The sequence below is a fragment of the Notolabrus celidotus genome, chromosome 2 (assembly GCF_009762535.1).
Source record: "Notolabrus celidotus isolate fNotCel1 chromosome 2, fNotCel1.pri, whole genome shotgun sequence".
NCBI classification, from domain to species: domain Eukaryota; kingdom Metazoa; phylum Chordata; class Actinopteri; order Labriformes; family Labridae; genus Notolabrus; species Notolabrus celidotus.
Genome location: NC_048273.1, coordinates 16,763,008 through 16,782,980, shown reverse-complemented (window position 1 = coordinate 16,782,980; position 19,973 = coordinate 16,763,008). Strand labels below are relative to the sequence as shown.

The following is a 19,973-nucleotide window of genomic DNA, read 5'->3' as shown; positions in this document are numbered from 1 at the left end:
GTGCAGCCAGAGCCTGTGAAGCCACTGTAATAAGCTCCGCCCTTCAGCGTAGTGTCACAAGACGATGTGTGTCCTTTGAAGTTTCTCTCTACGGCAGCTGTGAATCAAAGGAAACCCGTTTTTTAAACTCTAATAACTAACGAAAAAGAAACTTTTCAGAAAAAAAAGGACTTGGACACAAAACAGTCAAATACTAACTACATATCGCCACAGCATACGGATGTGAGAAACATTCATACGACGTGTATTTATTTTTTAAAGTTTGAGACGGATTTTTTTTACCTATACTGCAGCCAGCCACCAGGGGGCAGTCACACTGCTGAAAGCCTCACCACCAGGGCCCTGTCCGGCACGCTTGGTTTTGACTCAGTCACGATCATATGGTCGCAAATCAGTGGCGCTCGTGCATTCGAGCGGGGGGGGCGTCGTTTTGGATGAGCTCCCAGGGGAGGGGGGGAGGGGTTAGACGGAGTCATGAGGAAATGCTACATTCAAATTCATGCTAGTTTTCCGAGACTAGCTTTAATAAAAACTAGAAACATCTAATGTAACAGTCGGTAATGATTTCATGGCATCAAATTTATGTCTGCCTCCTTGTGGGACGATTTAACATTAAAGTGAACAGATAGGGTTAGACCAGGTGAACAGGACCGCTGGAACACGTGTTGATATTTCTGTCCTCATTCAGCTCTCCTTTGTCTCTGAGCTTTGCAGTTTACTCCCTGGCAAAACTGGCCAATATTTTTGCTACAGTGTCAACAGGCAGAGGTACTGGACTAATATACTGGATACACTGGAATATGTTGGGGTTATGACCTGTAAGAATCAAGTATTTAACACAGCCTGGTAATTAAAGTCGATGAAGGTTTTTCAAAAATTATTTTACAACACAGTGTGCGTGTTTGGCATTTTTATCAAGGGAAACCATTAAGTTTCTTTATCAAGGTAGAGTTGATTGGAAAGCATTATTTCTTTGTATCAATCTTCTTGTGGCAACAAAAGTCTTCCACGGCTGGAGGTCGAGAGCTCTTCAAGGACATAAACCAGCCTCAACTAGAGATAGGTGCAAAGAATAGAAAAAAGATATGAATAATATTTTTGTTGAGAGCAATTATAGTATGCAGAGAAGTGGGCTATTACTCTCAGACACACACAGCCGCCCTCCCCCATAAAGCTGGCTCCTGGCTCGCTCAGCCGTAGTGGGACTCAGAGGCTGGCACAGCTGGCAGTGGCCGAGCACACTGGGCACGGTCTCCTTCCTCCTGTGCCAACCCCAACCCACGCTCATCACATTCAAATTCACCCAGCTTTATTGGCAAGATGAACGCGGTCACTGTTGCTTGCCCGTCATGCTGAGAGACCAAATACAGTGGTGATCTTTCACCAGGAGGGTTTGCTCCCTTTTGTATTCCCTTTTGTATATAGTGTCATGAGTGAAAGGTGTACAAAGATGAATGTGAGCTTGGTTTTTCTCTGTACTTCTTTTTTTGGAGCTGCTTCTCCCATTTCACAGCTTGATAAAAAGGCAAAGAAACACCCATACATCACGTTCTACCTCTTAGAGCACAAGCCTGTGGGTGTGCTATGGTTACACAACACTGCACATCTTGTCATTCCAAGCATATGAAAGAAAATAGCCAGGGGGCAGATCTTACTCTGATAGACCCCCCTCCCTCTGAAACAAGCTTTGTCTTTGTCAGAACAGTCAGACGCCGGCTCATTATCTAAAGAATATTTCCTCACGCAGATCTACTGTTACACCATCAGTCTGTGCTGCCTTATTGTGTGTGAGTGTTATTGTTTTCTTTTCCTAGTGTACCCACCGCCCCAACTACCCACCTGTCTCATCTATTTCTCCCTCACTTAGTCATTTACTACATTTCCTAGAATGCCTTTTGACAGCCTTCACAGAGCAGGCAGGAGCTTGTTGCGTTTGTGCTGTGGGTTAAACACGTGGGTGGGGAGAGAGCAGGAGCAATAGCAACACCGATTGCAAAGTAAGAGCAGGAGAATGAGTTTTTGTGGGCAAGAGAAATTGAAGATACAAAAGGAGTAACCCTTTAAAGGCTGTCTGGGTTCTGAGCTGAGTGCTGGTTTAGAAAATGTTTTTACTACTTCTTGTACTTTGTTAGAGTTTTTCTCTATTGACAATTTTATAGTCGGGTAAAAATGCTGGGTCAAGAAGGAATTGATTTGTAAGACACTGAATGTGATATTTCATTTGGAAGTTAAGATTTTCATGATCTGACGGAGGTCTCTCATCTTTTTGTCAAATTAGATACAACAGAGCATCTAACAGATATTCTCACACAACTATGTCTCTATTCAGCTCATAGGTTGGGTCCTTGAGCCTAGTGAGACAGACAGAGAGAGAGCATTGACGGTCAAGTGACAAAGAGAGCAAGATAAGAGAGCAAGGGCGGCTCATGAAAACAACGTAGTGAATCAAAGAAATAAGGCATTATATGGGGATTTTTAATTTAAGAACTAATTCCACAGCTTCACACATACAGTTCAAGATGAAGCTCAGTTATTTTTGTATGCAGCTGCTCCTCATACTGCCTGCTGTGTGTGACTCTGCTCTGCTCTCTGTTAGACCTGCAGCTCTCTCTCAGTTCAATGACACAGACAGACTGTTCAAATTCACAGGTTGGCTCATACTGTATGATAACGTATCATATCGTATCATATCGTATTCAGCACCCAGCTGTAGTGATCAAGTGAAAATGATCACCAGCTTGCTTTTTGAGTATTTGTAAGGGATTGTTTCAGCAGTAGTCACTCAAGAGCTTTTATATTTTCATTCTTGTTTTTTTCATGTGTTGGTTGACTTAATTTGACTTGACCATCGAAGAAACTTATTCAGCATATAGAGAAATTTGTGCATATAGTTGTAGAACTGTGAACATCGATTTTTTGATTCATAAAATAATCACGAGTTCTATTGATAAAAGTGTGTATGTGTGTTTGTGTATCAGTGTGAGTGTGTGTAACCTTTTCACATTCTTCAGGTTGTGTCATTATGCAGAAACAAGGCAGTGGGATTGTATGAACGTTTGCTGGTGGTGATTATGATTCTGTCTGTGATCTGACGAGATGACAAGTCTGAGCATACTGCCAGTGTGTGTGTGTGTGTATGTGTGTTCCTTAAGCTCTGACAGGCTAATATGCCTCTCAGCCTCTGGAACAGATTGTCCTTTTCCTGCAGTTCATCCCTATGTCTTCTTCTTCTGTCTTCTCCTCAGTCGTACTTCCAGCTACTATCCCTCCATCTTTTTGTCTGTTTTGAAGTAAACTAAAGATTTTCTCATTTTATAAATAAAAATCCGTTTTGCCCTTTCTTCTTGCCTCCCCTCTTTTATCTCTCTCTCTCTCTCTCTCTCTCTCTCTCTCTCTCTCTCTCTCTCTCTCTCTCTCTCTCTCTCTCTCTCTCTCTCTCTGTCTGCATGCCAGTTGGCAGCTTATCTGCCCTCAGGTGTTTATTGACCAGCCCTCTTTCGCTCTTTCCTTCTTTGTATCAACCCAACCATCCATCCATCCATCCCTCCGTCTATTCATCTCTATCCGGCCACACTCTGCCAGTACTCCCTGGTGGCTGTGCTTTGGCAGGGCTGTGGAAAGAGACTGTGCCGTGTTGTTTCTGACACCTGGCCCAGCTCAGAGTGCTCCAGCCCAGCTCACTTCTCCTCTGTTGTCAACCCATCAGCTGATCAGCATCTTTCTCTTATAACATCACACACTGCCCCTCAGCTAGAACAGGCCGTTTGTAGGGTGATGGTGTGCTGCAGAAGCTCATGAGTAGTGTCATCTCCTTTTTTTTTTTTTTAGCTTACTTTTAAGACTTTAAACTGTCTAATTAGGATGAGTCAGACAATTGGTACAGAGCGCCAAGCCTACTGCAGAGTTCACTACCAGTTTTGCTGTGCCATTTCCTATCAGATTTAACAAGCAGTGAATAAACCCAAATATCTATTTTTTTGATGTTTTTTAGATAAACAAGCAATTCTTATCTTGATTAGGTTCTTCCAAAGGACATTGAGTGTCTCGGTGAGATTTTCTCTTAAAGATCACATATCATGCTTTTTTCATCAATATGTATTGGTCTAAGAGGTCTCCAAAACATGTCTTTAAAGTTTATGCTCAAAAAAACACTTTGAAATCAGATTTTGGCATGCCTGAAAAGTCCTTTTCTTCAGTCCTCCTCAGAACTGTTTTCCCTCTGACCACGCCCCCTCCAGAAGTGGATGTGCCTCGGCTCTCCAGCACGTTGATCTAATGTTTACATGTTGGCTGAATATACACGGCTGCTCAGAGATCGCGTTACTTCAACCCTCTGAATCTGATCCTGACGGAGAGGCGCCTGTAGCAGGACCTTTCTGAACGATTGGTCACAGATTTAGTGTTTCTTGTTGTTTTATTTATCAGTATGTAGACGTGTTTCTTGGTACACAGCTACGAACATGTAGCTCTGTGGCTATGCTAACTAGCGCTAGCACTTATCCATGATAAATAAAAATCATCCACTAGATCTTCAAATCTGCAGACGTGGGGAGTAAAACCGACCTCTGCCAGAAAGGCAGCAGGACCTTTCTGAAGGATTGGTCACAGATTATGTGTTTCTTGTTGTTTTATTTGTCAGTATGTCGACGTGTGTCTTGGTACACAGCTACAGCTACAGCTACAGCTACGAACATATAGCTATGTGGCTATGCTAATTAGCGCTAGCACTTATCCATGACAAATAAAAATCATCCACTAGATCTTCAAATCTGCAGACGTGGGGAGTAAAACCGACCTTTGTGTTTATTAAGACAGCCTACAACTAGCATGCCTCCCTCCTAAGCTCCTTGTTAGCACACATTTGTGCAGGTAATGAAAAACGGGGGAGGGATTCAGTATTATTTTATACAGTCTATGGGCTGAACAAGCTCCGAGCTCTGACTCCGTGACAGACCGGATATTGTTGTTACGTAACAAAAACACGGAAGTCTGAAACGGCTCGTTTCACACACATTTACAGAAAGGTGTAGAAATCAAAACAGGGGCAGAATGGTTTTTTTTCATTCTCGGGGGGTTTGTAGACATGCCAGGGAAACATATTTCAGGTAAAGAACCATTAAAAAGTCAATTTTGCATGATATGTCACCTTTAACTGGGTTAAATTATAAAATTATAAGAATCATGTACACAAGTTTTTTTTTTTTAACTGATACTATATGTGGTCAAAATCATTGAATAATTCATCAATATCAGGATTGGATTTGGTCACATGGAACTAATCATTACAACACATTACTACCAGGCTGTGTTAAATGCTGATTGGTCAAAACCCGATAACGATAGTAATTAATCCTCACTAGCAAAAGTGACACCAGGGACGGCCTCATCACACATGTCACATCAAATCAATCAGCAGAAAGGAGTCTGCTTCATTCTGCTCACCCTGTTGGGATTCTAATTAGTGTAAGCACCCATTCACTGTACATTATCTCTTAATGATCATGCTAGAAACCACCATGTACTGCTTTTGCTGATGAGAATATGTTAGCTGATAGCTCAGGGCTACACTACATTTTGAATTGCTCTGATTGGTTGTAAGTCTATTTAGTTGCCTGATGATTGCCCTTAAAATGAACTAAGCACTTTCACAGTAATGTCCATGTTCTGTAAAAGGAGCTTAATGTTATTATAGAAAACTGTTCCTACAGCGTTCAGCTCTGAATGCCTTCCATGAATTCAAATCACTGGTCAAACAAAGTTTTCTTTCTTCTAACTTTTTGTTTCTTCTGGTTTCTTTATAACTGATCCTGAAAACTTATATCAGCTTTGGACAATTTTGACGGAAATGACATCATATTGTATGTTTTTACTGATAGATCATTTTCATATTTTAAAGTCTTGATACTGAAGTTCATAAAAGCAAAGAAAGAAACAAACATATTTGTGAATGGAATCCCCTAAGGGTACCTGTCAGCATGCCCAGCTGATTCAGTCATTAATAGACTGCATGTAGGTCTCCACCAGCTAAGGGCCTTATTTTCTTTACAGCAGATCACTAGCACTGAGTATAAAGACACAAAGCAAAGTCCTGTGTATTGAGTCAAGTCAAGCAAACATATGTACAAAAACAAATAGACACACACAAAAGCACACCCGCAGGCACGCAAAAACAGACCCATACATTGACACATGTATGATGTGACAAGACCGTGTCTGTCCTTGAAACCGAGCTGTGTGTCTGCTGATAGCTACTTTATGAAGCCATGATGACACATGCTGTAACTGACAGGATGACTGTTATTGTGTGTGTGTGTGTGTGTGTGTGTGTGTGTGTGTGTGTGTGTGTGTGTGTGTGTGTTTGCACCTATCGTGATAGTGTATACAGGCCTGTCAGTCATTACGCTGCCCTCCATCACCCCTTTGCTATCTTTCTCGCTCCCTCTGTAGTATCTTCAAGTGCCATGTGTTAGTAAGGATAGATGACTGAGGGAGAGGAGGAGAAGAGAACACAAAATAGGTATAGCGGAGGAAAATGAAAAGTCTCTAAATGTAGTGTGGCCGTGGAAATGCGTGGCAGCCAAGTAACAAAGACAAAACAGAAGAGAGCGACTGATGTAAGAGCAAGAAAAAAGGGCAGCAGGGAGAAAAGAGGGAGGATAAATTAAAATGGGGAGAAAGGAAATAATGTAGCAAAATAGAAAGACGGGAGAGAATGAGACAGAGCGAGCCGGGGATGAGAGAAAGAGAGCGAGAGAGGGGGAGAGGGAAGGGAGGAAGAGGATGAATAGGGTAATAATGGCTCAGTGTGAGAGCTGTTGTAGAAAAAGAGAGAACGGCTGAGTGAAGAAGAGAACAAAATGAGGCTGAGGGCACTCAGACAGATAGAATTAGACACACCGCAGAGGTTCAGTGTGTGTCTGTGGGTGTGTGTTTGTGTACACATGTGACACGGAGAGTGTGTGCTTGTGCTTTTATGTGTTTGTGTGTGCAGGGGGCTTTATTCTGAGGAGGCTGCACTAGGTTTGCCACATGTGTGTGTTAGTGTGCATATCTGTGTGCAAAAAAGAGCATTTTCTGTTTTTTTATGAGTTTTAGGAAATGGACAAACGTAATGGCAGGGAAAAGCCGACTGTGACAGGCAGAGAGCTTTAGAGAGAATTTTTAGAGGTGCAATGGTTGAGTGTGAGTGTTTTCTTTGCTCATATGTTTGTGTGTGTGAGAAAGACTGAAGGAGGTAAAAGTGTGTGAGGCTGAGTGTCTTTGAACGAGCGTGTGATGGTGCTAAAAGACCAGATGCTGACTCCAGCTCTAATGCTGCCTCCATCTTTCCATATTTCCTCTCTCGGTCTCATACAGTTGTCACTGACAGACCTCCCTGCTCATTAGAAAGGTGTTTTAATGCGACAGAGGCTTAATGTGCTGTAGAGGTGCATCATAAGCTCTGTTCATTGTGCACTTATAATCTTACCGTACAGGAAATGATCATATATTTCCCTCTCTCTCTCCCCTTCTGTGTCTCCTGCTTCTCCTCTTTTTTTCCATCCCAGGCAGAGATTGTCAAGCGTCTCAGTGCCATCTGCGCTCAGATCATCCCTTTTCTCTCTCAAGAGGTGAGTGTCACCGCTGCCAAACACATTTACAAAAAATATGCACACACATAAACAGGACACGATTATTCACACCCCAGGCTTGTTACGTATTTTCTTTGCATTCTGACCCTGAAAATAGACAATAATAGATAAGGTTTCACATGGTGAGCATTTAAAGAGAACATTTGAATTCCAGTATTTTCTTGTACAATGTAAATTTTTTTATTTGTCCTGTGGTTATTTCATCTCAATTATTGCCTTACCTTAGTGATCATCGAAATAAATCAGGACACAAATACTTACAGTATATTCATGTCTTATCAAACAGCATTATTTAATACACCCTCATTTAACACAGTTTCCCTTATCTTGAAATTAAAAAATGTTCAGCACAAACATGATATTGCATGTAGTGATTACTTTTGAGGGAAAAGTACACTTATCAGCCATAACTAGGGTTGCCAACTTTCTTCCTACTAAATAAGGGACAGGTTCACAGTGCCATGGAGGTGTGAGCATGATGTGTGAATTCAGCGTATATTCATATTGGAAATGCAGAAAGTGTGTATATTCCCTTTAATCCTTACTGTATCATTATGTAACCTCATATGAATAAACCTCAAAGAAACCACAATTTGGCTCTTTACAAATTGAGGTCCCGTATGAAACAAATCAATTTAGCCAAATATACGGGATGTCCCGGCTAATACGGGACCGTTGGCAACCCTAGCCATAACATTAAGACCACTTACCTAATAATACCCATACCCCCTCTCCTGTCAGGTCAGAGCTGTTTTGACCCTGGCTTGACAGGATAGACTCCACTTGAACTCTGAAGGTGATATCTGACACCAAGAGATTAGCAGAAGCTCCTTTAAGTCCTCTAAGTCCTCGAAGTTGCGAAGTAGGGCCTCTATGGATCAGACATAGTTGTCCTCCACATCACACAGACATATGATTGGATTGAGATCTGGGGAATTTGGAGGCAAAGTCAACACCATGAATTGTTCTCATGTTCCCTCTTCCATTGCTCCATGGTCCAGTCCTCCATGTTCTAGCCACGCAGCCTTGTTTGGATCAAACTGCGATGTAGTCTGACACATTTCTACCAGAACCAGTGTTACATTGTTCAGCAATTTGAGCTCCAGTAGCTCTCCTGTTGATTCAGACCACACGTGCCAAGCATTCTTCTGCTTTCAACTCATAAACTTCAAGGGAAAAATATTGCCTGACATATCCTATCCAAAGTTAGGTACAATAGTGAGAAGATAATCAGTGATTTACACCTCACTTTTCAGCAGTGGTGGACAAAGTACACAGCTTCATTACTTAAGTCAAAGTATAGATACTTCAGGTCAAATATTACTCCAATACAAGTGAAAGTTGCTCTGTCAAATTATTACTTGAGTTAAAGTACTGAAGTACTTCCTTTTAAAAATACTTAAGTATTCAAAGTACTTTTTGACATATCTCAAAACTTTGTATTTTCACAAAGCAGGAGTGCAGTAAGAATACATAGGAGTACATTATGTTATATTATGTTAATTTAGAAACCATTACTTGAAATCTCTAGAAACTATACCATGGAATAAAAACAGAAACTAAGTTACTCCAAGCACAGACAACTTAGTTTGAAATGTTCATCAGGAATTAAACAAATGTAACGTTGCTCAGCACGCTTTCTCAGGTTGGACAGTGAATTTTTGTATGTTTGGGCAGAGCGGGAAACAGGGAGAACATTTCAAATGATACGTATCATTCTTCATTTGAAAAACCTCTAACACGGGCTGAAGATATGGCCATGGGTGCTCAGATGTAGAATTATAGCCATCATTACCACCTCTAAATGAACTGCCTGATCTGAGTGAAATTTGCTCTGTGTTTGATACACAGGTACGGCTAAACCACTGAGACAAACAGGACTACACAAACCCATTTTACTGTCTTAGGGATCAGATTTCAGAAAAAGAGAAGGAAATTCATGAGCTCACTTCAAAGCAAAAGTAGTGAGTAACTAGAGCACTGATAGAAATGTAGAGGAAAAAAAGTACAATAATTGTCTTCTGAATGTAGTGGAGTAAAAGTAATAAGTTCCCCAAAAAATAATACTCAAGTAAAGTACAGATACTCAAAAAATGTACTTAAGTACTGTACTCAAGTAAATTTACTCTGTTACTATCCACCACTGCTTTTCGGTGATCATAATGTCATGGCTGATGGGTATACCTAAATCCTGCTGGAAAAGTTAAATACAGCTGAGACCTGTAAGTGGTTAATTATTTTGTTGCCACTAATATAATATTTGCTTAGAGTAAAAGTAAAGGCACAAAGGGATCATAACTAGATAATACAATTGCCTTTTGCACTCTTATTTAGCAACATTATCAACATTAGTTTTGTGCCTCAACCTACGTTATATGTTCCTTTATTTAATACAACATAAACAAGAGAGAAGAAAACGGTTATTGAAGTTTATATTATTTTGTGTATGCACATGTGTGTGTGTGTGTGTGTGTACTGTTCTCTGGTGAACACTGATAGTTTTGTGTGTGTGTAATTTGGCACACACACACTTCTTTTTGTCTGGGAGTGTGATTGTGCACTGATGAGTTTGTTCCCTGGAGACAGCATGGTCACAGTTCTGTCAGTTTGATCAATATTGACACTGTGTGTGTGTGTCTGTGTGCTTTTTTGTGTGTGTGCGTGCAATCACTGTTACACGCATGCATATTTACCTTTGAGTGACTGAAAACATTTGGGTTTTGTGCAAATAAGGCTGATTTTTTTTAGTTAGTGTGTCTTTGAGCACGTGTGGATGTGCCTGGTACAGTACGTGTGTTGTCAGTTTTGTGCTGCCCGTTGTATCCTTACATCATATACAAGCAGAGTTAAAGTGTTTCAACACCTTTTGTAGGTTTCATAGATCCTTGCTGAGTTCCTGCGTTATACATTGTAGAAACTTTAAACCAAATGATGATATATAGAGCATAGGTGATTCTTTGTATTTTGAATTGACTGTATATTTGTGTGTATTCATGTTCTGTTTCTGTGTATGTGTGTGTGTGTAGCACCAGCAGCAGGTGGTCCAAGCAGTGGAGAGGGCCAAGCAGGTCACCATGGCTGAACTCAATGCCATTATCGGGGTGAGACACCTCTTTTCATCATGACACCACAAGCACACACCCACACATCCACACACATGAACTAACAATCTGACGCATATCAGCTGATTAAACGATAGTCCTTGGCCATTAAAATATGCAATGTAATGTAGGATGTCGATATGAAAGGTGAGCTCTTTACATAAACATAATGGAAGGTGTCTGTTTCACTGTTTTGACCTCAGATGGTGATGTTATACTGCGGGTAGATTCAGTCAGGCAGCTATTAGTCGACTAGCAAATGCTGGGAACTTCAAAAGCATGCAAGGAATTCACACCGCCAGTGTTCATTTGAAAGTTTTAAATGAATAATAACTGGCCTGTGAATCAATATCTTTTGATTTATTTTAAAGTATTCTCACTGAGAGATCCAACCTGTTAGAAATAAGTGTTAATGAGCATCCCTTCTACACTGTGGAGCTGATTCCTGTCATATAAAGCTTAATGAATAAATTGTGGCAGCGCTCCTGTTTGATAATTCTACCAGATGCTGTTACCAATGTCGAGGATGCAATGGAAGTCATAAATCACTTCTATAGTAATAGCTTTGGAGCAGCAAGTTTTACAGCTCTGTGCTGCTGGGAGTTCAAATAAGTGACTATGAAGATAGAGGAATTAATATTGTTTTGCAGGAGCCAGTTCAACACCAAATGACCAAAAAAGGAATTAAATGTGGTAGCTTTTGTTCAGTGTCCAACTTTGACATCTCATCTCAAATATGTTACACATTATTTAATTTTTGTCTTTCTTTAATTTAAGTAAACACAAGTTACTTTCCTTCTAATGACATGAAGATATATGAGGATAGATAGGCAGCGAGACACAGTACATCACCAGGGTTATCAAGAGGGCGCCTCCATTCACTGATGTTTGACAAGTTAAGTCAACGACACCTCAGGGTGGCTCAACTGCTATATCTTGCATCCCGAAACCATTCCCTCCCCCCATGCTAGACCCTCATACCCAAACTTTCAAAATGAAAAGGAAAGACTGGAGAGTCTGTAGAGAGGTGTTTGAAGGGGAGAAGGAAGGCAGGGCCAGGGTGAGAAATCTGTTTGGGCTGGAGCTCACCTTTTCCAGGTTATAGAGTTTAGGCTGTACGATCTACCTCCCCCCACTCTGTCCTTTTCATGACGATAGAGGGGAGGAAAAGAGCGATAGAACAGAAATGTCTGTAAATGGATATAAGGATGAGGACAAGGGAAGGCAGCAGGGGCTAGAGCTCACCCCTGCTGGGTTATGTTGTTTTTTTGTAGATGCAATTGTTTTTGCAAAATAGTCTTTTTACTCTGCAATTAAATAGGATGTGCATTGTACGTTTCAAGGTCTCTGGAATTTAAGCCCTCATGGACAACATATGTATTCTGTCTTTAGATTAAGTTGGTGTCAAAATGCAGATTGACACACGATAATGTTAGAAAATACAAACCATAACTCTAGAGTTGCACTGATACCATTTTCCACACCGAAAATACACCAACACCGACATTTAATGATATATGATCACCTGACTTTGTGCAGGATTGTCCTGTCTGCACATGTATGTGTTTATATGTACACAAAACACACACCTACACTCACAGAGAGTCCTGAGTGCTGTGGTAGATGGGGCTTTCCAGAGCTTGTCGGAGCACTGATCACATTACTGTCTACTTAGAGCCCTTTGTTCTTCACAGCACTACAAACACTGCTGTCTCCAAGGTGTGTGTGTGTGTGTGTGTGTGTGTGTGTGTGTGTGTGTGTGTGTGTGTGTGCATCCAACACACCATCCTGACAAAACAACCACAAAAAAACACATCATAATGCTCCCTTCAGGATAATAGCCTTTCTTTATCTGTAGCTGCTCCTCTCTCACTTTATCCTCCATCATTCACTTCTTCCTGTTTTCCTTTTCTCTTTCCCCTCTTTTTCCTTTTGGATTTATTTCATCTCTTTATTTGTCATCTTTATTCTCCTCTTACTATGGCCCTGTCCTCATTTCTCCCCTCCCTTTTGTGTTTTTTTTACTTTGTCTTATCTCTTCCTCCCTCCACTGCACACTTTCCCTCCCCTCTTCCTGTGCTCATTTACCGTCTCTTCCTATCTTCCCCTCCTGCTCGTTAAATTCTCCTTCACTTTCCACGGCTTCCCTCTGTTCCTCCCCATCATTTACTCTGTGACTTAAAACATTTTCGTTCCTCTCTTTTACCCTTTCACTGTGTTTTTCCTTGGCCTCTTTCTGTCTTCTTTCGCTTGCTTTTCCTTCATAATAAATCCCATTCTTCGCCTCACTATTCTCTTTTTTTCCCTCTCGGTTTCCATCTCCATTTCCTTGTGTGTCATGAGCATTTAATTTCCTTCTCCCTTTCTTTCCTTTTCCTTCTTTTCGTCCTTGGTGTCCATCCTTCTCACCTCTTAATCCACTAATCTCTTTAACATCCTATCTTTCCTCATCTTATTTTCCTCTCTCTCTGTTGAGCTGTCCATGTGGATTTGATTTGATTTCACATTCCCCTTTTCTCCTTGCTATCAAACATCTGACTTTCCAAACATGACCTCTACCTCCTGCTCATTTTTTTTCCTTCCTCTCCTGTGGTATATATCACGTTCTCTTGTCTGTTTTTTTCCATCTCTCTCTTCTTAACCCTGATTTTTTTCTAACAACCCACCCCTCTTTATAACACCAACCCTCCCTCCCGGTCCCTGTCTCCCTCCCCGCTCCCTCCTTTCCCTGTGGCCACAGCAGCAGCAGCTCCAGCACCTGTCTCACCACGGCCCTGGCATCCCCCTGACACCTCACCCATCAGGCCTGTCCCTGGGCGCGGGGGGCTCAGGGCTTCTTGCACTGACCGGGGCTCTTGGTGTCTCCGCTCACCTTGCCTCCAAAGATGAACGAAACCACCTTGACCCTGAACATCTCAGAGGTAATAAACGTCAGACTTTGTATCCTTTATTTTGTCTACAAACACAGATTTTAATGTTCTGTTAGAGGGGTCCTCCAGAACACAGAATAACATTTAAACCCTCACACATACAAATCAGACCTATGAGAACAGAAACCTTACCAAGTGTGTATGTCAAAATGTTCTACAAGCAGCCTTGACCTGACAGTCAAAAATAAGGACATACTTGACTCTAATAGGTTAAACTTGCTGTCAATTCAGTTGGTTCCTTGAAATGTTTTTTTTTAACTCTGAAAAGATTAACATCTATACTTGTCAGATCAATGTGGCTATATACAGGTGCATTTTGAAAAAAAACTAAATATTGTGTAAAAAGTTCACGTTTTCCATCAGTTATATAAGAAAGTGAAAATGTAATAGTATGTTGTCAACCCACTGAATGTAAACTGAAATGTTTCTCTGTTTTAATTTTGATAACTACGTCCTACAGTTAAAAAAAAAAAAGGTAAAAACATACAGTGTCTCAAAATATTAGAATATTTCATTTGAGTTTGAGTAAATTACTATTCAAACAGTAAAAATAGCAAATAGCATGTATCACTTAGTCTACTTCAGTACCAGAGCAGAGACAATGTCTGCAGAGTCTTACCTGGGCTTTGGAGAAAAGAGCTGGACTGTTGCTCAGTGGTTCAAAGATGAAAGTCAATGTAGCATATTATTTAGAAATCAAAGGTCTGGAGTCAGAATGAAGAGTGTAGAGTCCAAGTTGTTTGAAGTCCAAGGTGAAGCTATTGCAGTCTGTGATGATTTTGGGCACCATGTCATCTGCGTGTCCACTGTGTTTTATCAAATTCAAAGTCAACACAGTGTTTCACCAGAAGAGTTCAGAGCACTTTATACTTCCATCTGCTGACAAGCTTCATGGAGTTGCTGATTCCCTTTTCCAGCAGGACTTAGCACCTGCCCACAGCACCTAAACTACTACCTAAATTGCTTTCATGATATTACTTTGCTTGATTGGCCAACTCCTCCAGCCTGAACCCCGGAGAGAATCTTTGCAGTATTTGTCAAGAGGAAGATGAGAAACACCCGACCCAGTAACACAACAAAGAGCCAATGGTGAGGTGTTAAGGCTCAGTAACACCTCAGCAGAGCTCCAGGCTGATCACCTCCACATTGATGCAGTATTGTGTGGTGAAGGAGCCCAAACCAAGTATTGAATGTATAAATGAACATTTCTGTATTTCGTAACCTTTTTAATGCATCTTAGAAAATATTCTAGTAATTTAATGCACTAGATGTCTGAGTTATAACCCAAAATCATGAAAAAATAAAACAGTAGAAGGCTTGAAATGTTTCACTCTACATGCAATAAAAATAAGCATGTATGACAGTTCAATTATGAACAAAACCCTTTTTCATGATTCTCTCATTTATTAAGATTCACCTGTTTGAGTATAATGAGATATTGTGATTGAGTGTCTGCAGTGTAAATGCTTTTGATTGAAGAGAAGAGATGAAGATTCAGGGAATCCATCCAGAATAAAACTCTTAGACATTATGTTTGCATGGATGATCTTTTTCTCCAAAAACAATCATATGTTTTGTATGTAGACTTGTGCATGCAGTGTTTATTTTAATTAGTTTAATAGTTGGCACAACTGTGGAACTCAGACAAAAGCTGAAGAATAAGAAACAGATCATTTGAGCATTTCAGAGCAGATAAAATGCAGAGTAACACTATTCATCACTTGTGACAGGCAGCTTTTGCATCAGTTGTACACCAAGTCACCTTTTGGACTGAATTTGAACTTCCTTGTTTAGACTGCTGTCATAATATGGACAGATGTACTCAAGCCACTTGTGTAAATGCAGGAGAGACGATTTCTCCCCGCGAACTCTCATTCACCCTGATACAATATCTTATCTTTTCTCTCTGTATCAGGCACCAAGCCAAGAGAGACTTTCTCATGAATAAAGCCAGCACTAGAAAAAGGAGGAAAATGAAGAAAAGGGTGAGGGAAGAAAGGGAGGGAGACAGAGGGATCAATGTGTTCATATTGGAGTGTTAAGCATCTGTGTGTGAGCGTATGCGTGTCTGCAGCTGTGTGTTGATGTGGGTGTTTGTATGTGTGTGTGTGTGTGTGTGTGTGTGTGTGTGTGTGTGTGTGTGTGTGTGTGTGTGTGTGTGTGTGTGTGTGTGTGTTCTTACATATGAGAAGAAAAATGAGTGTAGAGATAGTGAATGTTGAAAGAGGCAGCAGGGGAAGACAGCGAGCTTTGTCTGGTGAAGAACAGAGAGAAGGAAAGATAGAGGGGAGACTAGGATCAGGCACAATGGCGGGTCTGTATCTCTATTAGAGAGGAGCAGTCATAGTTCAGTCTAACCTTGGCTGACTGGGGGGAGACTTGTTATTATTATTATCAAGACTGACGTCAAACTTTCTCTCTTTTCCCCTTTACTCCTCTCTTTCCCTCCACTCTGTTCTCTTTCTTTACCTTTCTCCGCCCCGTTCCAGAGGGAGCTCCCAGCAGGGTGAGTAGCTGTAGTGTGTTCAGTTTCTGTGTGTGTGTGTGTGTGTGTGACAGTGATAAACGGATGGAAATGGAGACACACAGTAAAGTGCCTGCTAAAAAAAAAAATTATGTGCTGCTGGAGCTCAGCCAGGAGTAGCACAGCTCCACGCCAGCACAATAGCCGCTCAGCGCTATCAACCTTGAGCTTCTCAAGGTTTTCTGCATCACACCAACATCCGAGCTCACAGCATTTCACTGTTATCTGCAGGAAAGGACAAATTGACTGGATGGATGAACAAGCAACTGTTTTGTTTATCAGCACCACAAATGTTGTTGTAATCTACAAGACTAACAGAACAAGTAAAAGGATTAAAACACAGAGCAATGGCTTACTGCCCCAAACGGCCACTTAGTGTGTGTAACACAAAATGTTTCCTTAAAAACACGATACATTGTGAATAAAAATCTACACTACATGAGCTCTTTTGTTGCCTGATAATAAAAAGAAGAATGTAATATTTCCTAAAAAAAACTCTGATATCATGATATCGATATTCCATAAAATAACCTGTTCTTTAGTTTCTTTGGTGTAAAATTGCACAAGTGCCATTACAAAAAGGAGGAAACATATTTTTAAAAGAACATTACTGTGCCTCAGTAACAGAAACATCTGTACCAACATACAGCTGGGTGTTACACAGCTCTAAAAAAAAAACCTTTACATAATTATAAGCTTACAATTTAGATTCAATACCATACTGTGAAATACAGTATGCAGGCCTCCTCTCATGTTGGAAGTGACTGAATGACCTCCTGTCTTGTAGGGGCTTTAACATGTAAGGGATGATGTATAGTGAGCGGGTTGCTGTTGCTGTCACTTAATGGTGAGACAAAACATAGTGGGATCTTGTCTCACCCTGAAGGGACAGAGACCTGCTCACCAGACATGAATCCCTTAACTACCTGCCTACCAACTTAAGACACAAACAAGTTAAATAAGAATGGAGTGAAAGATCATTTATTGATTAAAACATGATTACATTTTCAGCTGAAAAAAATAGTCCCTTAGATTCAATGGTTTGTAGCACTTCCATGGCAATTCTTTTCAGCCTAATTGCGGGTTGAATTAACATTAAATTAACATTTTTATGTAGGCTAAACTACAAACATTAGCCTGCTTTGCTGTTATAAATCCCATCAAACTTGATATCTTCATTTGAGGTTAAGTCTAAACAGGAAACTCTAAACAGATGCAGAAAATCACAGCAGGTCTGCTTCCTTGTAACTTTGCTGTAGCCATTTTCTTCTCACTTAACCAGTCCCGTAACACTGCCAAAGCCTGTACCATGCTGTGGTTTGTGGTTGCTTCCTGTGTGTTTCTTTAATTTGGTACGCCTCTGTTTCACACAGCTCCTTTTGTGTTTTAATGTCCCCCACTAGCTTCTGCGCTGTTTTCCTCCTCTCATTTTCTTTTGTCTGCTTGTGTCTGGTCAGCCATTAACCACCAATCTTAAGCTTTGTAGTCTCCTCCAAATAAATATGGATTGATATTAAAAAATTTCCTCCATTTTGTTACTCAGTAATGGTGGAAACTAACTTTTTTTGCCACAATCTCAACAGAGAGAGGTTAAGCCATAGCCTATTTAAATGTGCCAGACTCTTTGGCAGATTGATTTGATGAGTGGCATGTGTGATCCAGCTGTGAATTGGTCGACCCTTAATGCACAGCATGACCACAGTAGATAACCATCATGCATGTTTCTCTCTGCTGTCCTGCCACTCTGTCAGACAGTTTTTACCCCCCCATATTGTCCATCTATCATCTACAGTCTGCCTGAAACTGTGTGATTGCAACATCAGTGTTCAATAACACAACCACATTTAACTATCATTTAATTAGGTGTGAAGGTGAGATGTGACAGGATGGACCAAACCCATTCTTTCTAAAAAATTCAATAAATACAACATGTAGTGAAACATGAAATGTACACAAGTGCTCATCTGGCCTCACAGGTTTTTTACATTTTTTATGTCACTGTAGTTAAAAGTCCCCGTTAATTGCCTGGAGAATTAATGCGGTGCAAATGGGCTGATTGAAATTCAGTGGATGTCTATGGTTTATTCTATTCTCCCTTTGGCTGCTTTATGAAACACTCCCTTACTGTACGGGCTGCAGTGGACAGCTGGCCTTCATCAGTGTGACTGTTGATAACACAGGAAGGAAGAGAGAGAGGGAGAGGGGGAGGTTAGGGGGAGATGGAGAGTGAAATTGGAAAAGAAAAAAGAAGACTAAAGACCAAGGGAAGAAAAATAGGGAGGGAAGGGTTGTTAAAAAAAAGTACCAGCATGTCTTTGTTCTAGCTTTATTGTGAAATTAAAATGAGTTAAGAACGCTACTGACTTGACTTTCCCTCCCTCTCTTTCTATCCGCAATGAAACCCTTAGCATAATTTAATTGCTAAACACAATGCTGTTCGGCATTGTTAAACACCAGGAAAATACTTCTCCTGTGAGTTGGTGCTGAACTTAGCCGAGCATAACAGAGTTTGTAAAGGGAGGAGGGGAAACGAAGAGAAGGCATGGGAAGGGACGCACATCAATCGGCATTAGTCAAAGAGCCCTGCACTAGTAAAACATGTAGGAATTTAAACAGAGTGCAAACATGGGACAGTGAGAGGAAATGAGGAGCAGAGGGAAGAAGAAGGCACAAGAGGAGAAGAAAAGAGGAAACTTTGATGAGCTGCACTGTGCTCCATTGTAAGATTTCTTCTCTACTCTGTCTGGGGCTCCTTCCTGTGTGACTCATTTGCGTGTTAAAACCTAACTTTTCTTGTCTTCCCCACAGTGGGGACTGAGAATGACAAGTGGCCCTCATCGAACCTCTGGCCCCTGCCCCATCTCTAAAACAACACAATGCTCTGATCGGCTCTTCTGCGCAATGGGCCAGGCTGTATTGTAAATACGCCTGCACAGCTTTATTGCCCAATAATGAGAGTCATATTTTACATGAGGACGGGTGTGTCCAGGGGAGAGCACTAATTAGCTGTATAGGCTATTTTGTGTGATTCTATTGCGATGTCTTTACCCGTGCTTACGTCTGCGGTTCGTGGGTGTATGTGTGTTATTGTGTCTTTATGTGTCTTTCTGCTCCTGTTTGTTATTACCCTGTGTGTTTTTTTTTCCTGTACTTTACCTAAGCATATGTTAAAACAGCAGATTGACTGTGTGTGCATGTTTTTTGTTTTATGTGTTTTCATAATGCTGACATTGTATAAGGACTTTTTTAATTATCTGATTTTACAGTCCTGTGTCAGATGTGTCTTTTATCACCTGCCTTTACTGGCGTCTTTGTGTTTAACCTTATGTTTGTGTGCTTGTCTCTCCCCAGAGTAAGTCAGTGTCATCAACAGACAGTCAGCCCAACGAGGAGCGCCAGGGCCCATCAGGAGGATACTCCTCCTCGCAGGGAGGAGCGGAGGCAAAGAGGAGGCGCTGTGATGACAAAGAGTCCCTTCCCCCACACTCATATGTACGTGCTTGTGTGTGTCCTTGTCCTATAGATAAGATGAGATGGGGGTACAATATGTTATGTTAAAGTGAATAGATTTATGAGCATGCAGCTGATAATGCAACCGAAATGCTTTGATATCCACGTGCATCATTCTTATTAAACAGTTTACACAAACCCACATAAACACAACAAAGATGTCTCAAACAGCAGGCCCATCTGTGTAGTTACATGTGTGTGTGTCTGTGTGTGTATGTTTACTCATGACGAGTGACATTAAAGGCCACCCAGAGGTAAGGGGGCCCCTGGCCAATCA

The 19,973-nt window shown here is 41.0% G+C and overlaps 1 protein-coding gene across 2 annotated transcripts in view; it reads left to right on the top strand.

Moving 5' to 3' along the window:
• tle2b (TLE family member 2, transcriptional corepressor b) overlaps positions 1 to 19,973 on the top strand; it is a 99,179-nt gene that overhangs the window by 57,625 nt on the left and 21,581 nt on the right. Inside the window, exons 5-9 of one of the 2 annotated variants that reach the window (XM_034675507.1) lie at positions 7,548 to 7,610; positions 10,658 to 10,732; positions 13,473 to 13,653; positions 16,152 to 16,168; positions 19,538 to 19,678. In XM_034675507.1, the coding sequence (XP_034531398.1) occupies positions 7,548 to 7,610; positions 10,658 to 10,732; positions 13,473 to 13,653; positions 16,152 to 16,168; positions 19,538 to 19,678 (477 nt within the window). The remainder of the gene's footprint in view (positions 1 to 7,547; positions 7,611 to 10,657; positions 10,733 to 13,472; positions 13,654 to 16,151; positions 16,169 to 19,537; positions 19,679 to 19,973) is intronic. The other variant, XM_034675517.1, reaches the window with a different exon arrangement.